The 15,883-nt window shown below is 37.4% G+C and overlaps 1 protein-coding gene across 3 annotated transcripts in view; it reads left to right on the top strand.

The window, feature by feature from the left end:
- The window catches only part of CNTN3 (contactin 3), a 429,998-nt gene that overhangs the window by 324,634 nt on the left and 89,481 nt on the right, over positions 1–15,883 (top strand). For all 3 annotated transcript variants that reach the window (XM_072598650.1, XM_072598651.1, XM_072598652.1), the window contains exons 6-8: positions 3,604–3,807; positions 5,867–5,969; positions 6,496–6,680. In XM_072598650.1, coding sequence (XP_072454751.1) covers positions 3,604–3,807; positions 5,867–5,969; positions 6,496–6,680 — 492 coding nt within the window. The remainder of the gene's footprint in view (positions 1–3,603; positions 3,808–5,866; positions 5,970–6,495; positions 6,681–15,883) is intronic.

The raw sequence follows: 15,883 nt of genomic DNA on the forward strand, positions 1-15,883 counted from the left end.
TAAATGTCACTAGAACTTGTATTAATGTATCTCTAGATACATTATGTATCTCCAGAGTGACATATTTCATGTGAAATTAGTTATCCTTGTTCTTAAGTGACTCCACAAGGAATAAGCCTAGATGAATGGCGTAATTCATCAAGTTATTCCTGAGAAAGCAAGATTTCAGTCCTTAGTCTTAGTTTGTAGCTTTGAGTAATACGAGTCTTTACTTTTAAAAAAAAAGTATTTTCACATTTTCAATATTAATATACCACTGATAATATTAAGTGTAATATTAAGATAATATTAATAAATAGACTGTGGTAATACATTAGTGATTTGCATAAGGGTATTGGAAAGTTTGTAAATTTGAACTTGCATAAGTGTATGTGTATGCATACACACGTATAACATATATGTATTGTGTATATATGTATGTGTGTGTGAGAGATTGTGTCTTTTAGTTCATTAGATTTTGTAGAATGATTCTCAGGCTCTCCAAAGAATTATATACATTTGTGTGTGTACACACATATATACATAGGTACATACATATGCATATGTACACACATGTGTGTGTTTATATACACACATGGGAGGTGAGAGAGAGAGAGAGACAGAGAGAGAGACAGAGAGAGAGAGAGAGAGAGAGAGAGAGAGAGAGAGAGGGAGAACAAGAACGCTCTGCAGGCTGAAACTAACACCTATTGAGATTCTAGTTATTTCTTGGTAATTAAACTTTAGCATTAATATTACTCCCTAAAAACTGTAAAGATTTAAGAAATTACCTGTTATCAAAATAATTTTCCCTCCAAATGATTAAGATTACATTTATAGCACTTGAGGGAAATTATTCCAGAAGTGAAAATGAAAAGCTAGGCTATACTTCTGGTAACATGTAAAGAAGAGGTTATCTATGAATTTGGCATCAGAAAGGAAATTCTAATGATAAGCCGTGTGGCCATGATAATATTCTATCTTCAGTGCAACAAACTCTGCTTGTTTGTTGTTGAGGAAGATTTTGTTTGTTTTGGTTCTGCTTTAGGGGAGAAGGGTGAGGCGGGGGTAGCCCACACTGAAAGGTTCACAATGTGGGCGGCTCTCAGTGTAGAAATGACAAACTTTGACACATTTAAGCCATTTAAATGTAATTTCTAAACTTGGTCACTTCTCAGTGAGGGTCTGTGATGAAGCATGTTACCTAACCATCTGACAGAGATATAATAAAATAAATTGCAGAGGCATATATTTTGGGACAGGTCCATTGTATGGATTTTTTTAACTTGACTGCATATTTGTTGCAAGTCTTCCCTGCCTACCTTCTCTCTCAGGTGATGATGGTGGGGAGATGAGTACGAGCAATTGTAATTTTGTTTGTTTTAGTTATTGAGGTTTTTTCCTTTGGTTTTGTAAATTTATAGAAAAGAACAGAAGGACATTGTTAAGGGAGCACACATAAGCAGGATAGTTTTTCTTTTCTCATTTTGAGTCCTATAGACCTCCTGGGGCAGTTAGGTGGTGCAGTGGATAGAGCACCAGTGCAGGAGTCAGGAGGACCTGAGTTCAAATCTCAGCTCAGACACTTGACACTCACTAGCTGTGTGACCTTGGACAAGTCATTTAACCCCAACTGCCTCATCCTGGGTCATCTCCAGTCATCCTGAGGAATATCTGGTCACTGGATTCAGATAGCTCTGGAGGAGAAATGAGGCTGGTGACCTGCACAGCCCTCCCTCACTCAAAAAAAGTCAAGTGCAAGTCATGTCATCATTTCTCTGATGTCATGGTCTTCTTTGGCAATGAAAGTTGAACACATGTGTGGCCCAAGAAGCTGTAGCATGCACAACAGCCACACCCAGGTAAGCCATTTCAGCAGACAGATAACAGACAGACAAGGAGGCCTCCAACCCATAGCTGAATTAGCAGGATGTCTAGCCCAAGTATGTGAAGTCTACCCCTGCTGGAATGAGTGCATGGGAACAGTTTGTCCTAACAACCATGAAGGCAGCTGAGGCAGATGCTTTGGAGTGCTGAGAGCCTGACCAGACAGCAAAGACACCAGGGCCATCTACTGTCCTCAGGTTCTCCTGACTTTTGTCCTGCCACTGAACTTCAATAACTCTGAAAGGGAGAATGACACTGATGATTTCACACAATTGGGCACCACTTAAATATAATTCCCATGCAAGTCAAGACATCACCCCCATGATGTCAGTGTGATGACAGACAGTGTCATCTGTCCATCTATCATCAATGGAAAGCCACTGAATCTTTGGGAAATCACGTTAGCAGCCACAAGAATGAGGAATCTGAGGCAGAGAAATCAATTAGGAAGTTATTGCATCATGTAAGTAAGAGGGATGAGGGCCCATAATAGGATGGCACCTATCTGAATGGAAAAAAGAGATGTGGAAGTAGAAATGACAAGATACAGTTGCATATTAGATAAGGTGGTATGAGGGAGAAGGAGGAGTGAACGGTGGCACCTAAAATACACTTCTACACAATAGAAAAGATGATGATGATGATGATAGGTACGTTTAGAGGACAGAGTTCAATGGCATCTAGAATCTGCCATAACCCATTCCTGTCTATACCTCCTGTGGGGCACATAGAGGGAGGTTTGGTATTTACTCATTGTCCACTATTTAGAGGACAGATCTTGCCTCTGGGGAGTATCTATTATAGCCAGAATGTGATTTGTGGAACAAAGAATGGGTATGCTTGGGGAGGAAGGATCATGATTTTTCTAATGGCACTTACATAGCAGCTTCTTTACATGCCCAAGAGCAGTTAGGTAAGTACATCCCAGTTGGAAACCTGGCTCAGAACAGAGAGGTGGCTAGCTTGCAAGGTGCTCAAAGTCGGGGAGTTTTGTTTTTTTGTTTTGTTTTTTTTTGGCAGGAGAGGCATAAGAAAAGGCATCGTTGTGCTAGAGAAAACCCCGTAATTGGTTGGCTGTGATGAAACTCCTATGTCAACCTTTGTTGATCCCCTACCCCTTGAGGTCAGGTGTAGCTAGCTTGGGTTGTGGCCACAATTCACATGAACACCCAGACACACTTTAAATACTACTGGACCCCAGGTGTTGAGTGATATGTGCATTTTCAGATATGGTCAATACGTTGATTTGTTTTGCTTGGCTACATTTTGGTCATTTCATGAGAGGTCTCATAGGGAGGGGAAGGGGAGAATTGGTTAATAATAGAGAGATAAAACAAACAAGCCCAAAACAGGGATATCATTAAAAAATTAAAAATACACAAAGGCAACCAAAAACTGTTAGAAGAGGATACAGATTTACAGGGCCATATTGTCACTAATATACATTAAAAATTAAAAAAAGATATTCAAAAGAAGTTGACAGTTTATGGAATTCTATTTTTTTTTTGGATATGGAAAGACTCATACTTATCAGCAATTGTTCAATTTGTAACATAAACTCCTTTAAAAAGAACAGTTCCTTTGTAAGCATCTGTGTGGTAGAAATACTGTATTCGTTAGCTAACGGCCACAAAAAACTCAACTACCTGCTTTACTTAACTGCTTCACAGATGTGTAGATTCCACAAATATCTTCATTCATTGTAATCACTGTTTTTTGCTTCAAAATCAAAATTAGAGCTTTCATATGCTTGGATCTTCAACGAATACCCATCATTTGTGCAAGAAGACAGCCGACGATTTGTTTCTCAGGAGACAGGACACCTGTACATAGCCAAAGTGGAACCATCTGATGTGGGAAATTACACCTGTGTTGTGACTAGTACCGTTACAAACAACAGAGTACTAGGTTCCCCTACTCCTTTGGTGTTACGCACAGACGGTAAGTTTTTGTTTTAAAAATATAACTCTGGGCAAAAATTTAAAAAAATAACGAATAGAAAAAAATAAGAAAAACAATTCTTTCTTGTCTAGTCCAGAAATAAAACCTGCCGTATTTCCTTCGTGGAAATGAATATAGGGAGAAAAGTTGTGCCCAAGATGTGACTGAGTGAAGGAAGAGGGAGGAAAGTTACGATTTGCATTAATGGAAAGAGAAGGAACATCAAAGATTATAGAGTGAAAGCTAGAAGGAAACTGAGGTCATCCAGTGCAACAATCTTCATTTTATGAATGATGAAACTGAGGTTGAGTGTTAGACTGACTTGACCAAAGTCAGGCAGGTTCAGAGTCAACCAGAATCTGAACTAAGTTCCTCTCAATTTAGAAGTCAGAGTTCTTTCCATTGAACCATGAGTAGCTCATAGATGCCCCTACTGTGGAATCCTTTGTGTGCCGTGTCCCAAATAATTTGATGCATTTCTAAATCCCTATTGTGTAAGCAATGCCTTCAGCCTTTTAAGGGCTACTTTTAACCCTTTCAAGTCATGAATTAATTTTCATGACAGAAAACAAATGAAAATCTCTTTGACTAACTATTCAGTAAACATATTCTGAACATCAGTGTTTTAGTGAAAAGACATTTTCATGCCTTAGTAAATGACCCATAACAAAATGATACTAGAAAAGAAGAATGTGGACAGTTCTTTGACTGTGTCTGTAGTTGAAATTGACCTTTAACAGGTAATTTCGGTCACCATTAGTAAGCTCGAAATTGTTACACATTCTACTATGACCATTAAATTAATTGACCTACTGTTAATTCTTAGAAAACGTCCAAGGGGGAATGTCATAATAAATTATTATGTTTTGTGATTACTTGAAGCAAAACTCAAATAAGAGGTTCTTTTAAAAAAAATATCCCCTTCTCTTGGAAAGTTTAAGAAGAAATTTTTTTTTCTTTAAATTAGATTTATGCTAAATTGTGAATACCTGAATCAGAGAAAACATGATGCAGAAGGAACATATTGTTTCCGTCATCAGAGAACTTGGGTTCAGAGCCTGGCTCTTAGTCACTTGTCCCTTGTGTGATCTTGCATAAGACATTTAAGCTCACTTGTCCTCATTTTCCTAATCTGTGTAATAAAAGGAGTGGACTAGATAACTTCAGAGCCTTCTTCTGACTCTAAACCTATTATTCTATGCATCTATGAAATGGTACATAACTGACTTGAAAAAAAAATTAACCTAGCTTCCAGAAATTCTTGATCTCTGCCTTAAAATGTTTTTAACTGGAACAAAAAAATATTTATTTTGGTTTCTCTCTAATCATCTCTTCAGTTGTCACCCTTAAGAGTCATTGGAAAGGGAATAGGGAGCAATAATTCTCTCTCTCTGCCTATCTATCTATCTCTCATCTATCTATCTATCTGTCTTTCTGTCTCTGTCTGTCTATCTATCTACCTAGCCACCTAGCTACCTACCTACCTACCTACCTATCATCTATCCTATATTTATACCTACCATCTAGCTATATCTGTCATCTTTTGATCTATTTACCTATTTATATCATCTATATATCTATATCTATATATGTATCTGTTATGTATCTAGCTATATCTAACCTTTACCTACCTCCCTATCTATCTATCTATCTATCTATCTATCTATCTATCTATCTATCATCTATCCTATATGTATATCTATCACCTATTGATCTATTTACCTATTTATATCATCTGTCATCTAGCTATATATCTCTCATCTAACTATCTGTATCTAATCTTTATCATTCTGTCTATCATCTATCTAATCTAGGTCTATCCTCTATCAATATGTCCATCATTCAATTCAACACACGTCTTTTTTCAAGCACCAATACTGTTTACAAGTCACTGTCCTAAGTATCAACAGTACAAAGTGGAATTAATAAAATGTCACTCTTCTCAAGGGGCTTCACTTCTGGTATAAAATGTCACTCTCACACGCACAGACTCACAGAGAGTTCAAAATAATATGAGAAAGAGATCTAATACTAATAACTTTTTACTGTGGATTTTCAGGTGTGATGGGTGAATATGAACCCAAAATAGAAGTTCAATTTCCAGAAACTCTTCCAGCAGCCAAGGGTTCAACAGTGAAGTTGGAATGCTTTGCCCTTGGAAAGTAAGTATTTTTAATGGAATTTACCAATCTAAAATAGGAGAATGGTCAGGATGATACTCTGGGAATTTTTTACCTTTGTTTTTCATTTGTTGATCGATAAGTGTTTCCATAGTTCTAAAGGAGCATGATAAAACAACAAAAACCTAACAAATGTATTGCATGAAAATTATTTAATTTTATCTTATTATGCATTTTGGAGAAAATTAATATACTTATCCAATTTTGCAAGCTTTAATCCACATTTTATGTTTTCATTCCTCTCATATACTATAGTAGGTTCTCATCCTTTCAGATTTTATATGTATGAGAAAATATTTCTAAAATGCATAAACCTATAAATTAACATATGAACTTATAAAATATATTTTACATATATCTTCTTATCATTGATACCAAAAGTGTTGTACCTGGGGTAGGGAGGGAAACCAGCTTTTCTATCCTTCAAAACATACGCACTTGTTTCATATGGAATACTTCTGATCATTAATTTTAGAAAATGTAAATAATCCCATAATCTGCTTTTTAGTCCAGTACCTCAGATCAACTGGAGAAGAAGCGATGGATTACCATTTTCCAGTAAAATTAAAATGAGGAAATCAAATGGCATGCTGGAAATCCCAAATTTTCAACAGGAGGATGCTGGTTTATATGAATGCATTGCTGAAAATTCAAGGGGAAAAAATGTTGCTAGAGGACGTCTCACTTACTATGGTAAGTAACCTTTGACAAGCTGAACTCTCTGGACCAGTTTCCTTATTCAAAAAAAAAAGTAGGAATGTATTAAAAGATTCCTATATAAAGATTCCTATAAAAGATTCTCCTACTATCCTGATCTTCTGTGTGTATGCTTTATGGGTCTGTGGGTGAGTCTTAATTGGGTACATACATTTGTAGTTAAAGGAAGATAATCTAATTCATTGGTATGCTTTTAATATATCCTCTTGGTTTAAAAATAACTCCTCCTCAGTTTTATTCTGGGAGTTTGGGGGAAGGATGAATCTCAATAGATTCCTTTTTAAGATTCTAGTCAGATAGCAATTTATCTCATCATTTCATATAAAAGTGGTAGTGGACTTAAATTGTGAAATTATTTTTTTTATTTTCTTGTGTTTCTTTGTCATCTTCATTATGGGGGAAAAGAGAATTGAAAATATAAGAGTTCTTCCAATGGAATAGCCACACAAATCAGGCTCACTCATGGAGTACCTGCAAGCTTTGTGGTACCCCCAAGAAGTATATCTAGTACTGTTTTATGTTTCAACTGTAAAGAAATTCATTCAATAAGTTATTGGTTTCAGGAACAGTAAGGATGATGTCATCCTTATTTAGGTTCTATTTGTAAAGCATGTGTACACACACACACACATACACACATATATATATAATATGAAAATGTCTTTCAGAATTTTTTCCTAATCTATTCTGTTTCATGTGCATGTGTGCATATATACACATCCCTATAGTCTGTGTTGAAGAAATAAACTAGGAAATACAAATGTGATTTAACAAAACATAATTGCTTAAAGTTGTGAGGCTTGAACACAATGTACGTCGCTATATGTCATTGATTAGAAGTGTGGCAAGGCTGATGGGGCTGATGGTGTGTATAAAAGACAAATCCTGTTAAATGCAATTTTCTTTGGAAGAATTCATCGATGGTGATGTCAAGTTGATGACATGCAGGATTTTTATAAGGGATAACTGAGATTGCCAGGTGTAAAAAGATTGAGTCAGGATAAATCATGACTTCCATAGGCAACTAGGGATCTCTGCAGGATGGTAGCAATATAATTATTAGGATGATGGTGCCAATAAGAGCAGCTCAAATTAACAAGGCACTTTAAGTTTTGTAAAAAGCACTTTTTAGGAGCCAAGATGGTGGAGTGAAAGCAACGACTCACCTAAGCTCCTGGAAAAACTCCTCTGGATATCTCTGAAAGGAGAATCTGACCAGACTTTGGAGGTGTAGAATCCAGTGGGTGACAGACTTTGACAGATTCGGAGCCCAGGTTAGACTGGAAGGTCCACAGGAAGGATCTGTTCCGTGGGGGTAAGCCCCCAGCGCACAGCGCAGCGTGGTCAGCGCAGCAGGGCGAAAGGGACCTGAGAAGCCCGAGAGTGGCGGGTGAAACCAGCGGAACAGGAGACAAGCCAAACCGAGCCGGTGAGAGCCGCTGAGCGCCTGACATCAGTGCAGCAGCCCTTGAAACCTTCAGCCTGAAGACTAAACTTCGGTAAGTCAACTACTTGAACTTCCAGGAGCTAGGATGGCGGAGTGATCAGTAAATGCTCTCTCCTCCCCCCTGATGACCGTGAAAAAACCATAAAATTCTTCCCCAGATAAATTCTGGATCAGCTGGAACAGCAGAAGGGAGCAAATAGTCTCATAACACCAGAGGCTAGAAAAATAGCAAAGGGGGATTCTTCCTACTGTGGCGGAGGCGATCTGGAAGGACAGACGACCCCGGGCAGAGAAAATTCGCACTGAGACCCAGGCAAGCCTCAGAGCCGGGAGACAAGCCCCAGGAGGGGTGGGAACACGCATTAGCTTCTAGGCGTGCCCCAGCCCTCCAGGGGAAAAGGGAAGACAATAGGGAAGCTGGGATCACCATCCCCTGACCTTGCCTTTGCCTCAAGTCAGCTGAGGAGATCTCCTGAGACCAGACCACCCCTCCCACACACCTAACAAGCTAACCCCAGGGTTCATCTAGGAAACAACAACAACAAAAAAAAGCCTGCTTTTAGCCTAGACACACATCAACTCAACTTAAAAGATCTGTATCTTCTGACTAAAAGAACCAAAAGCTACAACACTCAGCCAACATCATGAATCGGAAAAAGCAGACGAAAAGTGAAAAAACCATAGAATCTTTCTATGGGGATAAGGACCAAAACACAAACACCAAAGAAGTCAGAGCTGAGACTGTACTTCCATCTGAAACCTCAGATGGGACTATGAATTTCTCGCAAGCACAACTAGATTACCTGGAACATCTGAAGAAGGATATAAAAGAAAAACTGGCCAATGATTTTAAAATTATAAAAAAAGAATTCACTGATGAGAACATCACTCTGAAAAAGAAAATTGAAGAAATTGAAAAGGAAGTTCAAAAATTAACTGGAGAGAATAATTCCCTAAAAGGAAGAGTTAATCAAACGGAAAAGGAAACCCAAAACCTAATTGGGAAAATTGATCAGATGGAAAAGGAAACCCAAAACCTAACTGGGAAAATTGGTCGAGTGGAAAAAGAAGTACAAAAATTAAATGGAGAAAATAGCTCCTTAAAGGGAAAAATTGGTCAGATGGAAAAGGAGATGCAAAAGCTAATTGAAGAAAACAATACGATGAAGATTAGAATTGGGCAAGTAGAAACTAATGACTCAGTGAGGCAACAAGAATCAGTCAAACAAAATCTAAAGAATGAAAAGATAGAAGAAAATGTAAAATATTTAACTGGAAAAACACCTGACCTGGAAAATAGATCCAGGAGAGAAAATTTAAGAATTATTGGCCTGCCAGAAACCCATGATGAAGAAAAGAGTCTGGACAATATCTTCCAGGAAATCATCAAGGAAAACTTCCCAGAAGTACTAGACTCAGAGGGCAAAATAGTCATCGAAAGAATCCACCGTTCCCCTCCCGAAAGGGATCCCAAACTCAAAACCCCAAGAAATATAGTTGCCAAATTCCAGAGCTATCAAGTGAAGGAGAAAATACTACAAGCTGCCAGAAAGAAACAATTCAAATATCAAGGACACACAGTCAGGATCACACAGGACCTTGCAGCTTCTACATTAAAAGATCGAAAGAATTGGAACCCAATAATCCGTAAGGCAAAGGAGTTGGGACTTCAACCAAAGATCAACTACCCAGCAAAGTTCAGCATAACATTTCAGGCAAGGAGAAAGTCATTCAACGAAATAAGGGATTTCCAGAGCTTCCTGACCAAAACACCAGAACTCAATAGACAATTTGATCTTCAAATGCAGGTCTCCAGAGAATCATAAAAAAGTAAACAGAGGGGAAAAAACAAAAACAAAAACTTGCTACTCAATTAGGGCAATCTGTTTACCTCCCTATAAGGGAAGATGATACCTGTTAATCTTGAGAACTGTGCAGCTATTATGATAAAAGGGATATATGTAGAGGGAACGGGCATAAAGTAAATGATGTCATGTCAAAAATATGATTTAAGTATGAGAAGGGAATGTAATAGGAGGTGTGGAAAGGGGGAAGCAGAAAATGGCAAATTATATCACAGGAAGAAGTACAAAACTATAGTAGAGGGAAGGAGGGGAGGGAGATGAGCATTGTTTGAGAGGTACTCTCATCTGATTTGTTCAAAGGAGGGAACAATAATCTTAAGTAGATAATCCTAACTAGCTCTATAGGTAGTAGGAGGGGAAGGGGGAAGAAAGGGGAGGGTGGCTAAAAGGGAGGAAAGAAGCAATAAGAGTAAAGGGGACTAAAAGGGAGGGGGGCTAAAAGAAGGAGGGGAAGGCTGCAGGAGGAGGGGGAGAAAAGTGAATACTATTGAGAAGGGGAAGGGAGACGGGAGAGTTAAAAGCACAAATGGTGGGAAAGAGGGTGGAGGGAAATACACGATTGTAATCATAACTGTGAATGTGAATGAAATGAACTCTCCCATAAAACGGAGACGGATAGCAGAATGGATTAAAAGCCATAATCCAACAATATGCTGCTTACAAGAAATACATTTGAAACGGGGGGATACACATAGGATAAAGGTCAAAGGATGGAGCAGAATATATTGTGCCTCAGCTCATGTAAGAAAGGCAGGAGTAGCAATCCTAATCTCAGACAAAGCAAAAGCAGAAATAGATCTAATCAAAAGGGATAAGGATGGAAACTATATCCTACTAAAAGGCACCATAGACAATGAAGCAATATCATTACTAAACATGTATGCTCCAAGTGGTATAGCATCCAGATTCTTAGAGGAGAGGTTGGGGGAGTTGAAGGAAGAAATTGATAGCAAAACTATACTAGTGGGGGACCTCAACCTCCCCCTCTCTGAACTAGATAAATCCAACCTCAAAATAAACAAGAAAGAGGTTAAGGAGGTAAATAAAACTCTGGATAAGGTAGATATGATAGATCTTTGGAGAAAATTAAATGGGAATAGAAAGGAATATACCTTTTTCTCAGCAGTACATGGAACATTTACAAAAATTGACCATGTACTAGGACATAAAAATCTCACAATCCAGTGCAGAAAGGTAGAGATAATCAATGCATCCTTTTCAGATCATAATGCATTAAAAATTACATGTAATAAAAGGCCATGGAAAGAGAAACCAAAAATCAATTGGAAACTAAATAATCTAATTCTAAAGAAGGATTGGGTTAAAGAAGAAATCATAGAAACAATCAAGAACTTCATTCAAGAGAATGACAATAGTGAGACAACAAACCAAAACTTATGGGACACTGCAAAAGCAGTTATTGGGGGAAGTTTTATATCTCTGAATGCTTACATAAATAAAATAGAGAAAGAGGAGATCAATGACTTAGGCTTGCAGTTGAAAAAGCTAGAAAAAGAACAAATTGAAAATCCCCAAGTAAATACCAAATTAGAAATACTGAAAACCAAAGGAGAGATTAATAAAATTGAAATTAAGAAAACTATTGAATTAATAAATAAAACCAATAGTTGGTTTTATGAAAAAACTAATAAAATTGATAAATCTTTGGTCAATCTGATTAAAAAAAGAAAGAAGAAAATCAAATTACTAATATTAAAAATGAAAGGGGTGAACTCACCTCCAATGAGGAGGAAATTGAAACAATAATTAGAAACTACTTTGCCCAACTTTATGCCCACAAATTCGACAATCTAAACGAGATGGATGAATATTTTAAAAAATACAAATTTCCCAGATTAACAGAAGAGGAAGTTGAATACTTAAACAACCCCATCTCAGAAAAAGAAATTGAACAAGCCATCAATGAACTCCCTAGGAAAAAATCTCTAGGGCCAGATGGATTCACAAGTGAATTCTATGAAACATTTAAAGAACAGTTAATTCCAATACTACATACACTATTTTTGAAAATTAGGGAAGAAGGAGTCCTCCCAAATTCTTTCTATGATACAAATATGGTTTTGATACCCAAACCAGGAAGAGACAAAACAGAGAAAGAAAATTATAGACCAATTTCCCTAATGAATACAGATGCAAAAATTTTAAATAAGATTTTAGCAAAACGAATACAGCATCTTATCACGAGATTAATACATTCTGATCAGGTAGGATTCATACCAGGACTACAGGGCTGGTTCAATATTAGGAAAACTATTAGCATTATCGATCACATCAACAACAAAGATAACAAAAACCACATGATTATCTCAATAGATGCAGAAAAAGCTTTTGACAAAATACAACACCCATTCGTACTAAAAACACTGGAGAACATAGGAATAAAGGGAACTTTCCATAAAATAATAAGCAGTATCTATCTAAAACCTTCAGCAAGCATTATATGCAATGGGGATAAGCTAGATGCATTCCCAATAAGATCAGGGGTGAAACAAGGTTGTCCATTATCACCACTATTATTCAATATGGTACTAGAAATGTTAGCTGTAGCAATTAGACAAGATAAAGATATTCAAGGAATAAGAATAGCCAAAGAAGAAACTAAGTTATCACTCTTTGCAGATGATATGATGATCTACCTAGAGAATCCCAGAGATTCAAGTAAAAAATTACTTGAATTAATAAACAACTTTGGCAAAGTTCCAGGGTACAAAATAAACCCACACAAATCTTCTGCGTTCCTATATATTAGCAACAAAGTCCAACAGCAAGAGATAGAAAGAGAAATCCCATTTAAAACTAGGGTAGACAGTATAAAATACTTAGGAGTCTACCTGCCAAAACAAACCCAGGGATTATATGAACACAATTACAAGACACTTTTTGCACAAATAAAGTCAGATTTAAGTAAGTGGAAAAACATTAGTTGCTCATGGGGAGGCCGTGCTAATATAATAAAAATGACAATTCTACCTAAATTAATATACTTATTTAGTGCCATACCAATTAAACTATCAGACAATTACTTTCTAGAGCTGGATAAAATAATATCAAAATTCATTTGGAAAAACAAAAGGTCCAGAATATCAAAGGGACTAATGAAAAGAAATGCTTGGGAAGGTGGCCTAGCGCTACCAGACCTCAAACTGTACTATAAAGTAGCAATTATCAAAACCACTTGGTATTGGCTAAGAAACAGAGAGGTAGACAAGTGGAATAGACTTGGCACTCAAGATGCAGTAGGCAAGGAATATAGCAACCTTCTGTTTGATAAACCCAAGGACCCCAGCTTCTGGGATAAGAACTCATCGTTTGACAAAAATTGCTGGGAAAACTGGATAACAGTGTGGCGGAAATTAGGCATAGACCCATACCTGACACCGTACACAAGAATAAAGTCCAAATGGGTACATGATTTAGGTATAAAGATTGATACCATGAATAAACTGGAAAAGCAAGGAATAGTGTATTTATCAGATCTATGGAGAAGGGAAGAATTCTTTACTAAAGGAGAGTTAGAAAGCATTATGAAATGCAAAATGGATAATTTTGATTACATTAAACTGAGAAGTTTTTGCACAACCAAACCCAATGCAACCTAAATCCAGAGGGATGTAGTAAATTGGGAAAGAATTTTTACAGCTAAGCTCGGGGATAAAGGCCTCATTTCTAGAATATATAGAGAACTGACCCAAATGTATAATCATACAAGTCATTCCCCAATTGATAAATGGTCAAAGGATATAAACAGGCAATTTTCAGAGGAAGAAATTAAAGCTATCTATAATCATATGAAAAAATGCTCTAAATCACTGTTGATTAGAGAGATGCAAATCAAAACAACTCTGAGGTACCACATCACACCTATAAGACTGGAAAATATGACAGAACAAGAAAATGACAAATGCTGGAGAGGATGTGGGAGAGTTGGAACACTAATTCATTGTTGTTGGAGCTGCGAGCGCATCCAACCATTCTGGAGAGCAATTTGGAACTATGGCCAAAGGGCTACAAAAATGTGCATACCCTTTGACCCAGCGACATCGCTACTAGGACTATATCCCCAAGAGATCATAAAAATGGGAAAGGGTCCCACATGTACAAAAATATTTATAGCAGCACTCTTTGTAGTTGCCAAAAACTGGAAGTCAAGGGGATGTCCATCAATTGGGGAATGGCTGAATAAATTATGCTATATGAATGTAATGGAGTACTATTGTGCCATAAGAAATGATGAACAAGAAGACTTCAGAGAGGCCTGGAAGGACTTATATGACCTGATGCTGAGTGAAAGGAGCAGAACCAGAAGAACTTTGTGCACAGCAACGACCACAGTGTGTGAGAGTTTTTTCTGGTAGACTTGGAATTTTGTAATAACGCAAAAACTTCTTATAAAAAAAAAATCCCAAAGGTGGTTCTCAAGGCAAGATGCCTTCCACACTCAGAGAAAGAAATATGGAAGTCACTCACAAAATGTAGCAGATCATGTTTGTGTATGTGTTTGTGTATCATGTTCTGATTTGTTATACGATTTCTTTCATTTATTTTAGTCTGACTACATAGCATGACTATAGTGAAAATATACTCAATAGGAAAGTATATGTGGAATCTATACAGAATTGTATGCAGTCATGGGGAGGGAGGGGGGTAGTGGGGGGTAGGTGGGGTGGGATAAAATCTCAATTGTATGGCAGTGATTGTTAAACATTAAAAAATAAAAATAAAATTTAAAAAAAAAAAAGTACTTTTTATACAGTATTTCATTTGGTCATTACAACTGTGTGAGATAGAAGTTACCAGTACTTGGTCTGTTATTTTGTATTGCTTGAGCTACACCTGTGATTTCATTGATATTTAGAACTCCCAATGGGGACAGCTAGGTGGTGCAGTGGATAGAGCACCTGTGCTGGAGTCACGAGGACCTGAGTTCAAATCTCACCTCAGACACTTGACACTCACTAGCTGTGTGATCTTGGGCAAGCCACTGAACCCCAATTGCCTCATCCTGGGTCATCTCCAGTCATCCTGAGGAATATCTGGTCACTGGATTCAGATGACTCTGGAGAAGAAGTGAGACTATTGACCTGCACAGCCCTCCCTCACTCAAAACAAAGTCAAGTGGAAGTCATGTCTTTATTTCTCTGATGGCATGGTCTTCTTCGGCAACAAAGGATGAACACACATTCAGGACTCCCAATGAGAAAAATCCCCTCTGCCAGTGAAGGTTGGCAACTGCTCTGTAAATTACAGCCTTTGAGAGTTGCCTGGATCACTGAAGAGTTAAGCAACTTGCCAGAGCTCATATAGCCAGTGAGTGTCAAAGTTTCTATTTGAATCCATATCTTATTGACTCCAAAGCCAACTCCTTATCTGCTATGATGCACAACCTCACTATTATGTTCATTTTACAGAAAAGGGAATTGAGGCTCTGAGAGACTGAATGACTTTCTGAGGATCACACAACAATGTCTAAGATGGAATTTGAATACCTGAGAACAAACCCAGCACTCTATCTGTTATGCCACACTATCAGAAATAGGTGCCTGCCTGGAAAACATTTCTATCACTTCTAGATTATATACAGATATTTTTTAAAATGCCTACTCTTCTAAGTATTAGTAACTTCACAGTGAGTTCTCTAATAATTAATATATATTGGGCAGCTCCTTGCCTAGACCTCCTATTTGTGAATCAATCAATCTTAAAAACATCCCTCTTATCATTTAAAAGAAAGAAAATAGCCTTCATCCAGACACAGGCTATGTAGTTAGAGAGAAGGGGGCACTAAACAGCCCCTGAGTAGAGCTGTAACATCAAAAGATTAATGGGATCCAGATTTGGAGGTAGTC

Source organism: Notamacropus eugenii, chromosome 3 (genome assembly GCF_028372415.1).
Source record: "Notamacropus eugenii isolate mMacEug1 chromosome 3, mMacEug1.pri_v2, whole genome shotgun sequence".
Classification (NCBI taxonomy): domain Eukaryota; kingdom Metazoa; phylum Chordata; class Mammalia; order Diprotodontia; family Macropodidae; genus Notamacropus; species Notamacropus eugenii.